This window comes from Littorina saxatilis, linkage group LG15, assembly GCF_037325665.1.
Source record: "Littorina saxatilis isolate snail1 linkage group LG15, US_GU_Lsax_2.0, whole genome shotgun sequence".
Classification (NCBI taxonomy): Eukaryota; Metazoa; Mollusca; class Gastropoda; order Littorinimorpha; family Littorinidae; genus Littorina; species Littorina saxatilis.
The window spans coordinates 8,392,564-8,407,351 of NC_090259.1; the positions used below are offsets into that span (position 1 = coordinate 8,392,564).

A 14,788-nucleotide genomic window follows, 5' to 3' on the forward strand; every position below is an offset into this window, starting at 1 on the left:
TCTCTCTGTCTGTCTCTCTGTCTGTCTCTCTGTCTGTCTCTCTGTCTGTCTCGATCTCTGTCTGTCTCTCTGTCTGTCTCCCTGTCTGTCTCCCTGTCTGTCTCTCTGTCTGACTCTCTGTCTCTCTGTCTGTCTCTCTGTCTGTCTCTCTGTCTTGTCTGTCTGTCTGTCTCTCTGTACGTCTGATCGACTACTGCAGATCCCAGGGTCCCACCAGACGCAGACCATTATGCATCTATATCTTCTTCTCCTCGTCCTCTTGCGAGGAGACGTCACGTCAGCAATAACGTCAGAAGCAGCGTCAGAAGAGCGCATAGAACGGCTGGAGAGAGTGATGTCCCAGCTGACGCGCCAAGTGATGCTGCAGCAGCTGTACACGGAGGAGACAGCCCGGTCAGGGGGAGATTCGGGCATCAAACAGGTAAATGATATGTAATACATGTAATACAAATATGTTATGACTGTTGACAGTTGGCTGCTGAGGGTTCATTGTTAATGACTGTTGATCAACCGTACCTCCCCTTAGCTTAGCCTAACTTATTTTGTAGCTTAGCTTAGCTTAGCTTAGCTTAGCTTAGCTTAGCTTCGCTTAGCTTAGCTCAGCTTAGCTTAGCTTGCCTTGCCTTGCCATGCCTTGCCTTGCCTTGCCATACCATGCCATGCATTGCCTTACCTGACCATACCTTATTTCACCGTACCTTACCTTACCTTAGCGTACCTTACCATACCATACCATACCTTACCTTAGCGTACCTTACCATACCTTACCTTACCTTACCTTAGCGTACCTTACCATACCATACCATACCTTACCTTAGCGTACCTTACCGTACCTTACCATACCATAACTTACCTTAGCGTACCTTACCATACCATACCTTACCTTACCTTAGCGTACCTTACCATACCATACCATACCTTACCTTAGCGTACCTTACCATACTTTACCTTACCTTACCTTAGCGTACCTTACCATACCATACCTTACCTTACCTTAGCGTACCTTGCCATACCATACCTTACCTTACCTTAGCGTACCATACCATACCTTACCTTAGCGTACCTTACCATACCTTACCTTATCTCAGCATACCATACCATACCTTACCTTACCTTACCTTACCTTACCATACCATACCATACCTTACCTTACCTTACCTTACCCTACCTTACCTTACCTTACCATACCATACCATACCTTACCTTACCTTACCTTACCCTACCTTACCTTACCTTAAGGTCTTCCTTAATTAAAGCCGTATTTGACTTCGCGAGGTTTTTCTACCAACATTTCAGTGCCAAGCCTTCGTGCAGCGAGCTTTGTGAAGAAGACTTCGCCCAAAGTTGAAAAATAAAAGAATTCTCCACTCACCTTCTTCTTCTTCTGCGTTCGTGGGCTGAAACTCCCACGTACACTCGTGGTTTTGCACGAGTGGAATCTTACGTGTATGACCGTTTTTACCCCGCCATTAAGGCAGCCATACGCCGCTTTCGGAGGAAGCATGCTGGGTATTTTCGTGTTTCTATAACCCACCGAACTCTGACATGGATTACAGGATCTTTTCCGTGCGCACTTGGTCTTGTGCTTGCGTGTACACACGAAGGGGGATAAGCCACTAGCAGGTCTGCACATAAGTTGACCTGGGAGATCGGAAAAATCTCCACACTTAACCCACCAGGCGGCCGCAGCCGGGATTCGAACCCTCGACCTTCCGATTAAGAGGCCGACGTCTTACCACCCCGCCACAGCGCCCTTCGCACACCAATACAAGGACAGCACGCACAAAACTAAATCACATAGTCTCACCTTATTTTTTTCTTTATTTTTTTTCTTTTATGTTTTTCTTTGATTAATTTTATTTTATTTTTTTTCTCTGTAAATCCTCCTGTTTTGATTAAGTTCCCCATACCCCCCTCCTACATTTTGTTCTTCTGGTTAATAATTGTGTTGTCCACCATCATGAAAACTTGTGTAACTTAGCATTGTTATGGTCACGTCAAATAAGCATCTGCTTGAGTTCGTGTCCTTGCTGCATTTTTGTCAATTGTTTCATGTCAAGTATTTTGAATAAAATTGTGTTTAAACCAACTAAATCACATGGACTTCGCCCAATTAATGTCAGGCTTTACCTTACCATACCTCAACTTCGTCTCACATGTGGGCAGGTGCGCATGGCCCGTGACGGAAGCAAGCCATACTACACAGCCACACACACGTCCAACGCCGTGGCGTCAATCCACGACCACAGTGACCACGAGCGCACGTGCGGGATGGGGGAGGTGGTGGCGGTGCTCAACGGACTGGAGTTCCGGACACGCCACAATGACTACAAGCTGAAGATGCCGTCACGCTCCAGCGGGGACTACCACGCTACTCAAGACATTCCCTTCCCTGACGTTCCGCCTGCGGTGCTGCAGAGGACTTCTGTTGATGACCAGGTATGGTTTCAAGGTTTTATTTCGGCTTTAGGGCGTTTAAGCTAACAAAATACACAATTAAATCACACATTAAACCACACGCACAATGAGAGTCCACGCAGGCACAGCTTCTTCTTCTTCTTCTTCTTCTTCTTCTTCTTCAGCGTTCCAGAATGTTCTGGTTACGTGTGAGCTCGTTTGCCCATTTGGGTTCCCCACACTATACTCTGAGAGCATAGTCAGCTCACTCCGCTTTCGTTGAGTAGGCATGCTGAGTATTTTCGTGTTTCCATAACCCACCGAACTCTGACATGGATTACAGGATCTTTTCCGTGCGCACTTGGTCTTGTGCTTGCGTGTACACACGAAGGGGGTTAAGTCACTAGCAGGTCTGCACATAAGTTGACCTGGGAGATTGGAAAAATCTCCACTCTTAACCCACCAGGCGGCAGCGACCGGGATTCGAACTCACGACCTCCCGATTAGGAGGCCGACGTCTTACCACCACGCCACTGCGCCCGTCGCAGGCACAGCAAGCAGGGATCTAACAAACAAACACCACATCTTCATCAACTAGAGCTCTTATGGACAGGAATAGCCTCCTTTATGCTTGTTTTGCTACGCTAAAAAGAGAAAAAAAACACGCACACACACAAAAAACACAACTTCAACTGACAATATTGAAGCAAAAAACAAACAGGGTGGCGGGGGGATGTGTGGTTGGGGTGGGGTTGGGGAGTGAGGGTGGAGGTGGAGTGTGTGTGGGGGGGGGGGTCGGGGGTGCTTGTGTGTGTGTTTGTGTGTGTGTGTGTGTTTGTGTGTGTGTGCGTGTGTGTGTGTGTGTGTGTGTGTGTGTGTGTGTGTGTGTGTGTGTGTGTGTGTGTGTGTGTTAGAGACACAGAAAGAAAGAAAGCGAGAGAGGGAGAGAGAGAGAGAGAGAGAGAGAGAGAGTGAGGGGGGAGAAATACAGAGGGGGTGGGGGGGGGGGAGACAGAGACAGAGACAGCGACAGGGGGAGACCGAGACAGCGAGACAGAGAGAGACAGATACATACAGTGAAAGACAGACAGAGAGGAGTATTATAATGCCATAACAGGCCTACGACGTGTAGTATATATACTCAATAATATTTCAGATCACAGAGTTACGAGAGTGGTTCAAAGCCTGGCGGGATGGAGACACGTCAGTTCGGGACTACCGGAAGTACTTCAAGCCCAATCTGTGCTACCTAGAGGGCGCCTGGACCACTGACGTCACACTGGACGAACCGTTCGACAGCGACCGACATCAGCTTGAGGCCGACAGCTGGTTTGAACTTCAGGTAGTCTTTTTGTCAAATCTTCACCGTTGTTACATAAGTCCAGTTTTGACAGAATGTTTTAACATAGAACAGGAATCGAGACGAAGGAAAGGGCACTGCTTGCGTTAACACAAAGTACAAATCTTGTCAAAATGTAATTGAAAATAAATTATGATATTATTGTTATGCTGTGTCGTAAAAATGTGGCTATGTTTTTGGTCTTTTTATTTCTTTTTCTAAAATGCAGTCGCCAGTTTTTTCTACTTTCTTGTGAATGTTTCGCTAATCTGTGATTAACGTTCCATAAAGAAACAATATTTGTCCTTTTAATATTCAAAGAAAGGTAAGTTTATGGAAAGTTTATCCTCGGACAAAACAAAACCATCAAAGATTTTGGAACGTTGGCAGTCTAATCTGTTTAGTAATTTTCTGTACCGCTCTCTACCTCTTCCTTCGTGCTATAGGAGCAGTTTCGCTTCACGTCCTACACGGGGGACAAGATCGGCAAAGAGAACTCCGCCTACAGCCAGCACCACCAGCAAGAGTGGTATTCAAGAAAATAAAGAATTTGAGGTGGTTTCAGATTCTGAGGCCGTTTTAGCTACTACGCTTTAATTTCTGATTTTAACTGGCATTCACGAGTGCACATCACAGCATTTTTAGCGAACGAGGTTGTCTATTTATAAACCACTCGCACAAACACCCTTATCAAAGGAACTCCCCGCCACTCGACGCTTCCTACTAGACGAGATAACCACGGTCAGAGAGGTGTCAGACCAGATGCGGACACAGCCATCCGAACATCAAAAGATTACCCGGCGGCATCATGCCGTTAGCCACTGTAGAGCCGAGAGATAGGTCCCGTCAGTTTAAAACCGTCACGTGACTTTGGCGGGTCGAAACGGGGTTTCGTGAATGGCAATTCGCGCGACTTACAGAACAAACAGCGCCACCATGCGGCCAAGTGCCGCTAAAACCTTTCCCTGCATACCAGTCCAGGAAGGTCAATCGAAACACACTCTATCTAATCCCTTTTCTCGTGCAACAGGAGCAGATTCGCTTCACGTCCTACACGGGGGACAAGAACAGCAACGAGAACTTCGCTTACCTGCCCACCAGCGTCATGAACATCACTGAGGACGGTATGCCCACCTTCGCTCAGTGGAACTACAGGATCCTCTGTCACCCCGTCTCCGGTGACCTCCCCTTCTCACATCTCAAACCCGTGGACAACCTGGCCGCCAGGATCGTGGGCGACGATTCCTTTGACCAGTATGTGGCGTCACGCGCTGCCAGGTTCTCCGTCAACCCCACTGGCAAGGATGAGCAGTTTAGGTACGTCATGGCGGTTATGAGCCTGCCACGTCTATGACGCTGCGGCCTAGTTACCAGCACATACTCAAACAAGGGAAGTAACTCAACCCAGACACTACAAAGAGTGCTTTTTCTTTGCCTGTTTTACTCAAGTTAATAGAGCTTTGAAAACTCTTGCTTTTTCCAAGTGAAGGCTGTCCTCCTGCGCGGTAGCATTACTTGACACGCAGAATCTTATGGTACGAGTTTACATTTGGAAGCGATCTGTGTACCTTATTTCTTATATATTATTCATTTAACGCGTTGTAATGATCACAATGCATGTATCACACAGATGGTACCGACTGGACCAGCTGATGAACCAGATCCCGGGCAAGGACAATTACCAGGGCAAGCTGAATGACACGGGTCTGGGTCAGATCAAGCTGGACGTGTTCAACGGGCAGCCACTCAACGCGGGCTTCTATCACCGCTGGTACAAGGTGGCGGGCCGCGACGCCATGGGCGAAAAGGTTTCTTTTCAGCTCTTATTTTAAATTACAAGACAAGACAAGACAAGACATGACAATGCAATGCAATGCAATGCAATGCTACGCAATGCTATGCAATGCAATGCAATACAATACAATACAATACAATACAATACTAGTCTAGACTAGACTAGACTAGACTAGACAATGCAATGCAATGCTAGACTAGACTAGACTAGACTAGACTAGACTAGACCAGACTCGACAATACGATACAATACAATACAATGCTATACAATGCAATGCACTGCAATACAATGCAATCCAATCCAATCCAATACAATACAATACTAATACAATACAATGCATTGCAATCCAATACAATACAATACAATACAATACAATACTAATACAATACAATCCAATGCAATCCAATCCAATCCAATCCAATACAATACAATACTAATACAATACAATACATTGCAATCCAATACAATCCAATACAATACAATACAATACATTGCATTGCAATGCAATGCAATGCAATCCAATCCAATCCAATACAATACAATACAATACATTACAAGCAACCACTCAACACAGGCTTCTTTCACTGCTGGGACAAGGTGGCAGGCCGCAACACTATGGGGGAAAAGTTTATTTATTTACTTTTTACTCCAGCACATTTTGCTTTTTATTGGCCGTAACTCGTGCGAGCTGTGTTCCCTGTAACTTCTCCTGTACAGTCTCCAAAATCGACTAATTTTATTTTTATTTAGTTTTGTTGTTGACAGTTCAACACAAAGTTCTAGGGTCGGGAGAAAAAAGTGGGTCGGTCGGGGAGCAGGACACACCGACTTTGTGTTAGCCTCACTGGTTCGTGCCCCTATCTCTCCTTTCTGTGAAGGCTCCTAAAGGTGAGAATTGACTGTAAACTGTTCATCAAAAATAGGCTTTCTCATCTGTTTTCAATTGACAGAAATCCCATACCTATCGCGTGCAAATCCCATTCCTAAAAAAAACCACAGGTCCAAATATCATCTTTATACACAATTATGTGTATTTATTCCCCCCTCTGCTTCTTTACCTCTGTAAACTTGTAGAGCTAGTTATTTTTCGATAATGACCCAGCAACCAAACAAATAACGAGCCAGCAACAGCCTGAATCCTCGATAGTGCAATGGGTTGAGAAGCTGTTCTGTTTTGGTACTACTTTTGCGACTGAAAAGTTCCGAACGCTCTATACGTACGAAATATACATCTCTGGAGCAAACAATACAAACATACCGCATTTAAATTAACAACTACAGGCCTGAACACATGAATCTCCATGTAAAATCCATGAGTTAGGTTGTTTTCTGAATCTAGATCTGCCGTGCACACACCGTTCATCACAAGCAAATTCCCAAGGCAAGTAACTCATGCTCTTGCCGACAAGAGTAGTTCCCCTTCTTTTAACGCAGTTTCTTCGACAACACTGACTGCAATCCGACGGTCAGTTTTCAACAATATTTCATTTTATAAACAGATCACACGCAACCAAATGCACACATCTCATCAATTTAAACAACATAAAGCGGTTTCATACACTATTTTCCCCAGAAAACTGAACTTCATACAGTAATTAACGTTGGAACACGGGTGCAAAAGTTCGTCTGCTAGTCCCATTTGACGCGGAAAGAACATTATCTTAAACGATACTAAAACATAAACAGAACACACAATATCTGCCTTGACCGCCACAGCAGAATAACAGCATATCTGTGTACTTGATTTTAGTCTAAAACAGGGAAACTGACAAGAAGTGTTAACAGAATGGAATGATTTGCACGGAACTATACTGACAGCGCATTAATCGATCGCCTGCGCAGGTTGACTGGTTGAGTGATTCGGATTCGATCAAACTTTCGCACAAAAACTCCTGTTTTCTTTGAATAACTGAAGAAAGGAGGAATAAAGAGGTTACACACCTCGTCTCAGTGATTATTAAAAATAATGGTCTCAGTTCGCGGTCATGAAAAAGCTCGCTGAAGCTCGCATTTTTCATGATCCGCCAACTTCGACCATTATTTTTAATAATCACTGAGACTCGGCATGTAACCTCTACATATATGCATCACAGGAGCTTGTATCAAAGCACCGGTCGATTATTATTCCTTTACCTTTACTGTTGCCAGGGGCGGATCAGTTCATTTTATGGGGGGGGTTTCCAAAAGTATATTGTGAAGATATGGGTGTGAAGGCGCGAAGCGCCGAGCCGACGGCGCAAAGCGCCTAGCTTGCTAGGGGGGTCCGGGGGCATGCCCCCCCGGAAAATTTTGTAAAAAAGGATGCAAAATGGTGCAATCTGGTGCATTTTGAGGATGATCATTACCAGTTTCAGGCAGCAGATTTTGTCACTGATTAATACCCCAAAAAAACACCATTTAAAAAAAAAAATTTTGGCTGGGGGGGGGTTTCCGGAAACCCCTGAAACCCCCCCCTCGTCCGCCCCTGGTTGCGTTGCCCCCTACTACTATTCACTAGTTGGCCAATCGAGGCTATGCATTGCACGATGTTGCATAATCTGAATTCAAGTTTTCTTTCAACCCAAAAGGTGGCCAATCGAGGCTATGCATTGCATGATGTTGCAAATGTTGAATTCAAGTTCTCATTCAAACCAAAAGGTGGCCAGTTGAGGCTGTGCATTGCATGATGTTGCATAATTTGAATTCAAGTTCTCTTTCAACCCAAAAGGTGGCCAGTCGAGGCTTCGCCGACAGGAATCTGTGGGTGGCCGAGACCACTCAGCCCCGCGTGGCGCCCGTGTCGGTCGCCAACTGCAAGAACCGCTGGCAGCGCAGGAGGGGTCAATGCGACACGGTGGTCAAGCGAGTGTCTTATGCCATCCCCCTGGAGATCGTCTACCTGACCCCCCTACACACCTGGAACCCCTTCAAGCTCCCCTACAGGTGGAACTAATAAATGAGTTGTGCATAAATAAACTATTAATTAAATACATTATAAATAAATACATTACAGATAAATAAATTATGAATAAATAAATTATGAATAAATAAATTATGAATAAATAAAAAAATAAAAAATGAGTTATAAATAAATGAGTTGTAAATGAATAAATTATGAATGTTAAATAATGTTATATATAATGGCAATGTTATAATATTGTATGGTTATGTTATGGCTTTAAAGTTTAAAGGCTCAAACCTTCCCGCAATCAAAAGACATAACATAGCCTATTTATGATTCATAAATCTATATTTATAGTCTTCGGATTGATTATTGACTGGCTAGCGACACGGAAGATTTTCCAAGTTCTTTATTAGTATCATAGGTTTGTATCTGTCTTACTGTCTCGAACAACATGACCTGCTGAAGAGGCGATAAACAATACTCCTTATATTTAGATTTTATCTGTAAATTTATTCAATTTAAAGATGACACGGACAACACTTTAGGTCAGTGTTATTGGAAGTATGATAGGTGTGCTTGTTATTACATACGTGAATCTACGTTTTATGTTTTATGTGTGTTGTCCTTTTGTCCAGTTGTTGTTATAATCGTTTACAGGCAGGCAGGGTGTGCGGAAGAAAATTTTCCATTTTTTATGTAACATTTTAATGGACAATAAAGTGTTGTTATTGTTATTGTTATTGTTATTGTTGTTGTTGTTGTTGTTGTTGTTGTTATTGTTATTGTTATTGTTGTTGTTGTTGTTGTTGTTGTTGTTGTTATTGTTCTTGTTGTTGTTCTTGTTGTTGTTGTTGTTGTTATTGTTATTGTTATTGTTATTGTTGTTGTTATTGTTGTTGTTATATGTCTTTCCTTTCGGTTGAAGTTCCAGTGCTTGTAACGTTCTGTTTTGTCATAAATTAAACATTCCAGTAACCTTCCGTTCTGGATTTTTGATTCTCCCTACAGGGGAGAGCACTCCTCCACTCTGGGCAAGACGGTCAAGGCTGACGGCCGCAATGGCGGCATGACGCCAGAGAAAGCGTACAACGGCACCAACAGCAAGGCTTACTACCTGACGCCCTCTCAGTTCTTCTCCGGGGGCGAGGTGGGACGCGACAAGGCGGACACCACCAGGAACAGCGTGGGCGTCTTGGATAAGGTCAGTGTCGTGGGGTCAAGGACAAGGGGTTAGGGGTTAAAAGGTCAAGGGTTCAGAATTCATAGGTGAAAGATCAGAGTTATTGTGGTCAGAGGTGAGAGGGGAAATACGAGGCGGTCCTCCACACGACAGACACCAGCAAAAACATCGTCGGGATCTTGATCAAGGTCAGTGTCGTCGGGTCAAGGACGAGGGTTTAAGCCGGGTATTGATTGGGCGAATTCAACTTCGCGAAGCTTACGTCACGAAGCTCGCTGCATGAAGGTTTGATACTGATTTTTCTATTAAAAAACACCTTTGGGCTCAATACAGGATCGAAGGCTTTTATGGGTTAAGAGGTGAGGGGGTCAGAGATCAGAAGTCAAAGCTCAGAGGTCATGGGGTCAGAGGTTAGAGTTGAAGAATGAGCTATGGCCGCGGCATGGCGTACACTAGCGGGAGCGTCTTTGATAAAGTCAGTGTCCGTGGGTTCAATGATAAGGGTTGAGAGGAGGGGGGGGGGGGGGCAGAGGTTAGAGATGACAGGTGAGGGGTGAGTTAGTGTGTGTGGACGCTAAAGCGGCTAGAAATGATAGTAAGATACTAACTGAGAGGCGAATGTCAGAGAGGAGAGAGACGACATAGGTCAAGGGGCTAGAAATGATAGTAAGATACTAACTGAGAGGCGAATGTCAGAGAGAAGAGAGACGACATAGGTCAAGGGGCTAGAAATGATAGTGAGATACTAACTGAGAGGCGAATGTCAGAGAGAAGAGAGACGACATAGGTCAAGGGGCTAGAAATGATAGTGAGATACTAACTGAGAGGCGAATGTCAGAGAGAAGAGAGACGACATAGGTCAAGGGGCCAAAGCTCAGAGATAGACTTTGCGATGTCATATTGGTAACGCAACCAGGATAAGTAATGCTGGTCTTGATCTCATATTGTGCCATATACGCCCATACACATATAACTACCCCCCAAAATACTGAACTCGTGTATTAACAAAACGACAAAAAGTCTCAACAGTCTCGACCCTGGAGTCTTCTTCGGGTACATATTTATATGTTCACTCGCGCAGTCAATACTGTTCTTCTGCTTTCGTTACACACACAGATACTAGACGAACTCGTTATACTGTTCTTCTGCTTTCGTTACACACACAGATACTAGACGAACTCGTTATACTGTTCTTCTGCTTTCGTTACACACACAGATACTAGACGAACTCGTTATGTTTCTCTGTACCACAGTCAGGCAGGGTGAGAGCCGTCAAGTCTTCCGGGGTGCGCATCTTTTTACCGGAAATTGCTGGGGTGGGTATGCTGCGCACGCGCTATCCCATCATGCCCATGCACGACGAGGGCGACCCCGTGTGGAAGGAGCTGGAAGCGCTGCGTGACGTTGTCATGGATATAGGACGCTACACCAAGTACCTCCGCTCACCGCCAAACCTAGCGTCTCGCCCCATCACCAACAACACCACCGCCCCCACCCCCTTCACCCACACCGTGTTGATGACGTCACCCTCCCTCCCCGATCCCGTCGGTCTTCACGCGCACACCATTGACCTCAACCTCGAGCAGTTCCGGCGCATGCGCAACAATAGGCGTACCTTGACCTTTGACACTTCGGAGGAGAACGGCCATTCCCACTCGGTGAAGGTGCGTTACGACAGGAACACCAACAAGTTCCGCATCATTAAGTGCGACGGCAAGCCCAGGTGTTTCGACGGTCACTCGGCTGTGCTGAGTGAAGGCAACAAGCGTAGCGTCGTTCCCTGATGGCTCAGCGTTAAAGAAACTGTTTGTTTTTTTGAACTTCGGATAAGGCGCTATATAAATAAAGAGAATAATAATAACAAGAAATTCCTCTGATAGGAAAAACACCCCCGTCAAAGGGAAGGGAAATAACCTTCTCAGTTGGTGGCAGTGAGAATGGTTATTTCCCTTTGACCAACGGGGGTGTCCGTCTATAAGTCGTTGTATAATTTTAATCCACCAATAACTCCCTAACCGTGTGTTTGACTGGTCCCAAATTTTGTAAGGACCGTCTCAGGAATGAAAAGAACCTGTTCACCAAGTTTGGTGACGATCGGTCCGTTCATTCTTGAGATCTACTTGCGAACACAAACACCGCCACAAACACACAAACACATCGAGTGAAACCTATACACACCCCTATACCGGGGGTGTAATAATAATGGTTGTAAGGTGCACCGTCGCCGCTCTGCCCAAGTCCTGTGATGAATCCCGTACAGCACTGGTCTGTCAAGGCTTAAAATGTATGGCCATTTCTGTGAAAGTAGTCACTGTGGTCAACATTATTGTTATATCCATCCCACACCAATGTTTTCCATAATTCTGTCTTCTTCTTGTCGTTCGCTGTTAGATCGTCAGTCCGGACTGCAGGGCGAAACGTGCTGTCCTGTTTTCCATGATGAACATCTGGTTTATAATGTGCTATCACTGATACTTCCTTGAACCTTTAGAAATTCAGCTTTGAGTGGCAGCCAGTGATCTCAGTAAAGGTTCTATACATTTTGCTCCAACTTTGACCCCGCGTTACTCCAATCAGAGGCTTCTGTCAACAGTGTCAAAAGTCGCAGAAATGGTCCCGGATGTATGATAAGAGTGTCGTACTCGTTGCATCTGGGTACATACCCAACGTCACGGAGAGATTCAAAATACCCCTCCAAAAAGGGGGAGGGAGAAGGCACCCCCCTCCCCCCCACGAACTCCCACTTTGACTTTGCCTCTGGACCTCAACAGCTGTCTAGACGGCGCTGGTACCGCAGCCTCATTTTTGAATCCCCCCCCCCCCCTCAAACATACACAAACTAGACCCAGTCCTGTGTCCGTTGATTCTATTGTTCGTCCACTTCAACGATTAATAGAAAGTTTATTTTTATTTGTAATTATTTTTTTTATTTTAGATCGAGGTTCTAGTAAATGTTAAGTTTTGTCAATAAAACGTATCATTAGCTTATCAATCTTGCATGCTTGTGGGTTTTTTTCCAATTAAAAAACGATGATTGAACAACACAGAAAAAGATGTACTACTCACGACAGCAAACAAGCAAATCGTGTAATAAATGCACAGTACGAGTTATATTTCTGCACTATTTAATATAACAAATGTTGTGTTACTTTTACAATTAAAATATACGGGAAAAAGATACACATTTACTGTACAACATTCTTCTACAGTACTATGGAAAAATGCATTAAACATGTGTTAAAAATAAATCTTGGGCTCATGAAATTACTGACTGTCCGTTGCACGCGCGCACACACATGCACTCACTCACGCACGCATACACACAAACACACGCATACACACAAACAAACAAACACAGGCACATCCGTAACGCAGCAAACAACACACACAGACACACACACACACACAGACACACACACGGCACACACACACACACACACACACACACACACACACACACACACACACACACACACACACACAAACACACGGGCACATTCAAGTACAAGTACACGTACAAACGCAGGTACATCCTAAACTAAAAAAACACAACCAGACAAAAACACACACACACACACACGCACACGCACACGCACACACGCACAAGCACAAGTATACGTATTCACACAGGCACATCAAAACACAACCAGACACACACTCGCACACCCACCGAAATAATATGGCCACACATTCATGCAAAAGCAACAAGATACATAGCACAATGTCATCAGTGTGATCCGAATCAGTCGGTGCTTGTTTGAGATTTTAAGAAATAAAGGAATGAACAGGTAAGTGGCCTAATAGACAGACAAGAACAAAACCAGACACCTTGAAATAGACGAACAGATTCAATGAAACCTCTGTTTTGCGATTTCCGACAAATCTGAGAAAGGTAGGACTTGTAATGGAGGTAGTCTCAAAGTAGAGGTAACTTCTTCTTCTTCAGCGTTCCAGAATTGTCTGGTTACGTGTGAGCTCGTTTGCCCATTTGGATTCCCCACACTATACTCTGAGAGCATAGTCAGCTTCACTCCGGTTTCGTTGAGTAGGCATGCTTGGTATTTTCGTGTTTCCATAACCCACCAAACTTTGACATGGATTACAGGATCTTTTCCGTGCGCACTTGGTCTTGGGCTTGCGTGTACACACGAAGGGGGTTAAGTCACTAAGCAGGCCTGCACATAAGTTGACCTGGGAGATCGAAAAAATCTCCACTCTTAGCCCACCAGGCAGCAGCAACCGGGATTCGAATTCACGACCTCCCGATTAGGAGGCCGACGTCTTACCACCACGCCACTGCGCCCGTCGTTAGAGGTAACTAATTGTATAGGCTTTATGCTGAAAAAAATCTTGTTCAATAAGCTCGCATTTCAATATCGAAAATTCCCTTCGTGTGTACCTTGTATCGCAAAGCTATGAAGAAAACAATCTCGCTAAACAAGCTCGCATTTCAAAATCGAAAAAACCCTCGTGTGAACTTTTGTATCTCACGGCAAGCTATGTGGTATTCTCTGCATATATTCCGGTTTGTATTCCGTCGAATGTACCTTTCTGCGTCAAGTAAAAGAGCACTCATAAAGAACCGATCTACCAAATTAAATGTGATTTTAAGTATACCCGCACCCTTGTATCTTAAATCAGGAATTTCGCAATTATTTGTTGACAGAACTTAGCAACGGAGGCCAAGGTACGGTTGACGAGATGAAATAGGACTCTCGGTGGACTGTAGGCAAACATAGCGTGAAGAAGAGAGCGGGTAAAAAAAGAGGACCACTTTGAAGAAAGAGAGTTCATTTGCATGTCCTTAGAAGACTTATGTTTGATTTGTACCTCACCTTTTGGGGGTTTAAAGGATCTGGTTTACATTTTGGTAAGAGAAAACAATTTACTTTGGGAGATTTAAAGGTGGTCGTCTACATTTTTGCTTTTTTTCAATAATCTTATGGTTAGATTTCGCTAAAAAGTTATGTCAGATGATGAATGAACCATGGGGAAAAAAGTTATAGAAAAAAAAAATATGTAAACAAAGATTTTATTTTTGGGTAGCGTGACTCACGCTTCCAATATTTTGTTTTCTGTTTGCTGAGAACATGTGCTTCGCCTAAAAATACTGACCAATCAATTTCATGTCACTATGCTTATAGCCACGCCCAAACAAGTGCAGCAACAGTTTGACACTGGAGCGCTGTCCAC

At 44.4% G+C, this 14,788-nt stretch overlaps 1 protein-coding gene and 1 long non-coding RNA gene across 2 annotated transcripts in view; both read left to right on the top strand.

Annotated features, from left to right (window-relative positions):
- The window catches only part of LOC138948433 (uncharacterized), a 179,115-nt gene that overhangs the window by 31,786 nt on the left and 132,541 nt on the right, over positions 1-14,788 (top strand). The gene's annotated exons all lie outside the window — the stretch shown is intronic.
- On the top strand, positions 200-12,843 carry LOC138948428 (uncharacterized; the record flags this gene model as incomplete). The annotated part of the gene is given in 8 exon segments (XM_070319963.1): positions 200-421; positions 2,167-2,439; positions 3,554-3,739; positions 4,767-5,053; positions 5,367-5,544; positions 8,239-8,453; positions 9,424-9,616; positions 10,849-12,843. Coding segments are annotated over 8 exon segments (2,055 nt in total). The 3' UTR covers positions 11,380-12,843.